The sequence below is a fragment of the Larimichthys crocea genome, chromosome VIII (assembly GCF_000972845.2).
Source record: "Larimichthys crocea isolate SSNF chromosome VIII, L_crocea_2.0, whole genome shotgun sequence".
Lineage (NCBI taxonomy): Eukaryota > Metazoa > Chordata > Actinopteri > Sciaenidae > Larimichthys > Larimichthys crocea.
Genome location: NC_040018.1, coordinates 21,039,142 through 21,044,086, shown reverse-complemented (window position 1 = coordinate 21,044,086; position 4,945 = coordinate 21,039,142). Strand labels below are relative to the sequence as shown.

Genomic DNA, 4,945 nt, shown 5'->3' with positions numbered 1-4,945 from the left:
GCACACACACACACACACACACACACACACCATACGTATGTAATTGATGTTTGTGAGCTCGGGTAGTTATTATGTGCCTCCTCAGTCTTTATTTCCGTGCCTGCAGATACGCTTTTTTTTTTGCTTTTTTTTAATGAGCTGACAGGTGCTCATTTTTATCATCTGCCATTTGGAGGGTGTTCCTGCTCATACGGGATTTACTGAACTGTCGGCGACTATAGTAATATCCTGGCTTGTATGATTTCCTCACTATTTTTGCAGTATTAATGTAAATCTTAATCGCAAGGTCGTTGATCGCCAGTAGTCATGTCAGATGTGACACAAACTATGCCATGACTACTGATACTTTTACAGTCCAGATTTGCGTAGTGACATTTAAAAACTTGGTTATTATGCAGATGAACTGAAGGTCGCATCTTTCCAGGCTTATTTCATAAATACTTTCTCTTGTCAGGTTTTAATGTGAGCAGATTATGGCGATGCACTTGAGCTCACTGAGGTCATTTATGAATTATGTCATCACATCAGTGGCCTGGCTGGGTGTTCTCAAGCTGTATGTACCACATCCCCTTGAAAGTTCAACATGGCCTCCTGTAATCCTTTCTATCCTTAATCTGTGCTGCCACATGGGCGACCTCATGTGGCCAGTTGAGGTAAACTGGAAGGAGTCAGTGTGGATCTAATTTTTTAAATTGCAACAAATGAATTAAAAACACCTGAGCACTTGAGAAATTTAGTGCAACGCTTGTGGTTTTATGAGCTTAATTAAACGACTTGTCTTTATTTAGATAATTAGGTAATTATAACATGTCTCTGTTTAGTTTTAATAAAACTTTGTGTCTGTAACTTCAGTGTGAACACTTGCACTTTGATATATGCCTGCACCTCCATTCCTCTGTTTTATTTCATTTATTTATTTATTTTGCTGGGATATTGTAAATGACCAGTCTTTGCTCGACTGCAGAACAAACTTCCCTCCACTTTACAGCCCTCCCTCCAGTTTGTCCATGGGAGACCACATTTAAAATGTAACCCCACCTGAAACCTCACACAGACCAATCAGCTAGAGCAGTGTCAGAGCAGACGGCACATCCTCCTTTGTTCAAAACCAATCAGAGTGGAAATGTGGCATTTTGCCTGAGGGGAAAACTTACCGCTGGATGCGTTAATTACGCATCACTTAGCTGTTGCCAATGTGTTCACAACGGTGGACCCTCTTTTGGGCTTTTTACAACGTTTGTCTTCATTTTTCGGTCAATCTAGTATGGAAAGTAGACAACAATGGCTTACCAGGCTGAAAAATGAACTTAGCAACAGTCCGGTGGTATCAAATGTGGCTTTTGGCTTTATCCTCATGGGACTAGAGAAGCTGGTGGAGCTGGAGTTTGAGTGTCCTTGCAACCCTACATGGAACGGAGTGTTTTCATCAGCATTCTTCATCATTCCTGCCGTCATGGCCTTCACTTTGATGCTGATCATTCAAGGATGCAGATGTGATATGTGGTGCAGGAAAACTATTTCCCTCTCCAGTTTTGTTCCTGCTATCGTGTGGCTGATTTTGTTGTTCCTCGATGGCCAATACTTTGCTTGTGCTATGACAGACTGGGAGGGTAGATTTGTACTAGTTGACAAGGCAGCTCCACAGAAGTGGTGTGAGCCAATAAGTGAGGGAGATGTCACCCCACAAGAATTAATGCTCCGCTCACAGCAGCTTTTTGTTTTCTCTCAGGTGAGTTGAATATTTTCTAGTTTACTAAAGATTATATAGGATGATTGGTGTGGAAACACCTCCTCCGCAGAGTAGGCACTGGAGACAATATATCCATAATGTAATGCCATTACCTTTTGGAAATGATCAATATAGCTTTGTTAATAGACTGTGTTCATCAAAAATATACATTTTTCTGTGGATGTCTACTAAACAAAGTGTTGCTTTACTTTTTTGTACCCCAGGTTATAGGCATAATCCTCCTAATTTTCATCTGTGTGGGTCTCGTAGTGTATGTAATCAGAGAAAGTTGCCAACAAGAGGTGCAGATGCAGGATGCAGATGTAGCCGAGCTCACTGTTCTCAGGATGAGCTCTCCACAGTCCAGGACATCATGAGAGAACTTACACCACCCACCACATCTGCTCTGCTTGCATGGACACTTTGTAAATACCCTAAACAGACATTACTATGAGTTTTTATAACAACTGTTAATTGTTTGAAAGTATTTTACCTTATATAAAGTGGGCATAGGGCTTGAATGGTCAATGATGCAGCCGTATGAAGTTGCTGTAAATCTGGATATAATTGATAACTGTTTCTGTTTTTTTCTGATTATTAGTGAATATGTAACTGGTGTTGTGCCTGTATTCATCTCCTACTTCAGTGCATCAATTTATTAGCTTTTACTTATCTTTAAAATTAATGGTTTGATATGTTGGAAAATATGCTTATTTGCTTTTTGCCAAGAGTTATAGAGTGGTAAACAGTCTGATTCTGTCCACAGGCAACAAAATAAGCTTGCCAACAAGGTCACCAATTCATCTGTAATATCTTGCTAGTTTGAGATGTACAGAAACTTGTATAAAAATGATAATTTGTTGTTTTACAGGGAGTTATGTGCTAGATATTTCTTGTATATATGGAGCAGTGGCCAGCCGACCAACAGAGACTCCAGGAAGTTTCTGCAAGAGATAGTCTAGTGAATAACCCCCCATTGTTTAAACTGTGCATTTAAAGTTGTTTCACTTTGGTACATTTTGTTAACTTTTGAATTGTCAGTCAGCTGCTCTCAGTCAGTATTGCTTTCCTTTGTCTTTTTATACACTGAAAATAGTATTTCATGTTTTTTTAACCTGGAATATTTTCGTGCCTTTTGTATTAGCTAAACAGTGTACTGACACAAGTGGGATCCATCAGGCAGCTTATATCGACCTGACTAATATTAGTTGACTTGTACTATTATTTGAGGTGTGTGTGCCAAAAATGAAAATGTTCCATAAAATACTTGTTTTTCTACCTGGGTAGAAAACATCTCCAGACTTATAGGGTTGGACGCTCTCCATGTGTAATCCAGCCTAATTCAGACTGAACTGATATTCCTAATGATTTACTTGTTTGACAGCTAGAGATGTAAAACCATGTACATGATCATTTGTATCATGGCTGCAACCAGCCAATAGTAGGATGTAGACACTATAGTAGGATGTAGTATTTTCAGTATGTTTTTTTATTGTTTTGTAATAAAAGAAAACTTATTTATTGAAGTAAACCGTCAGGGATGTTGTACAGTCATGTCATATTAACCTCTTTTCGTTAATGTTTTCGTTTCTACAATCATCACAAGCAGACAATCTTGGGAATTTGTCTTAGTTGTGAAACTAGGTTTTACTGTAACACCTCTCTAGCAAATGAATTCTACAAAAACCAATACACTGTTGAACTGAACATAATCGTTTGAATTACAAATGCTGCTGTTTTGACGTTCACAGTAAAGTATGGGAACATTAGGAATATCCTTTCAACATTTAGTGGGCTTATATTAAATGTCTAACCTCTCAGTAGAGCACAGCTGAAACAGGGGCCCTTCAGTAAACAAAACAAAAAAAACAGCAGAATAATCCGTTTAACACATGGTGTCTACAGAGGAAACAACCATAATCTGTAGACTTTGTGCACCTTTGTGTCTTAGGACAGCCTTTATCCAGAAGAGACTGTGGTTCAATGCATTTATGGGCTGGTCTTTCTGCAGGTCTGCCAAAACCTGACAGCAGTAGTGTAGTTCTCTATTTCTTGTTATTTAGAAGTTTAGCCCATTAAGTGTAGAAATTGGGGCAGGCCCGGCATGTTCTTCCTGAGGGAGAGCTTATTCAGGACTTCCTGGATGGCCCTGAGGAAGTTGTTGTCTTTGTCCACTCACCTCCCCCACTTTTAGACTCAGCAGGGTGTCGTATTCAACAGCAAAAAATGTAGACCCACTATTGGGACTCAAAGGAGTCTTGAACTACTTTACTTTCTTTATGAGAAATAAACTGTTTGATTTTGGAAGACCTTGACAATAAATTATTCTTGCCCAAAGTAGCTGGTCTATCACTCTTATGACTTTCAGTCGTAATTTGGCAAATGTTGCAGCTTTTTTGTAATGTATATTTCCCCTACAAAAGTTCTCCCAGTTGTCCAAGTATTAAGGGACAACGTCAGGGACTGGGAGAACTTAATACAAAATGGCAATTCTCTTAAGCCACAGGCACTACTGTATATGACAAGGCTCCCAGTCCAAAATATTCATCACAATTAACATGTAACAATCTGACAAGAGTTCACCCTGAGTTTTAACTTGTAAATATGAGAGCATTATAAAAAAGTTTAAGTAAAGTAAAATATTTTGTTTTGTCTCAGTCCTGAGCCAGTTGTTCCTTTGTTACATGAAGGCAGATAGGTAAATTCTGCTTCCTCAGACATAATATGTTAAAGGTATGTATGTTTTATATAATGTTATATGCACGCCTTATTGGTTAAGTAAAGATTAGCACACTTACTGTCCTGCACACGTACTATTAAATCATTACTGAGATCTGCTCTCACTGTATCACGTAATTTGTTTTAAGAAGACAGTCAGAGATTAAATTAAAATTGTTATTATCTATAGTATGCCTACCATTTTAGACCATAGAAGAAATTAGCAAAGCACTGAGTATTTTTAAACATATATCCATATGCAAATTCTTACATTTTCACCATTCATTATCTCAACATATTGTAAAACATAGATATTTTGTTCATCAAATATTTCAATTTCACTTCTAGAATGAAATCTCCAGCCCAGAATGATCAGACCAAATTAAGAGACTTCTCATCAACACTAAAATGTATGTCATTTTATATGTTTGTATGTGCAAGCTTGAGCAATCCGAAAGTCCAGAATACAAAATTCTACAAGTAAAACACATGACAAGG

The 4,945-nt window shown here is 38.0% G+C and overlaps 2 protein-coding genes across 2 annotated transcripts in view; both read left to right on the top strand.

Annotated features, from left to right (window-relative positions):
* The window catches only part of rec114 (REC114 meiotic recombination protein), a 43,624-nt gene that overhangs the window by 36,810 nt on the left and 1,869 nt on the right, over window positions 1-4,945 (top strand). The window lies entirely within an intron of this gene.
* On the top strand, window positions 1,152-4,731 carry LOC109139648 (calcium homeostasis modulator protein 6). Its single transcript, XM_019263818.2, has 2 exons — window positions 1,152-1,729; window positions 1,954-4,731. Exons 1-2 carry the CDS (start codon window positions 1,265-1,267, stop codon window positions 2,104-2,106), a joined length of 618 nt encoding a protein of 205 aa, XP_019119363.1. The 5' UTR covers window positions 1,152-1,264; the 3' UTR covers window positions 2,107-4,731.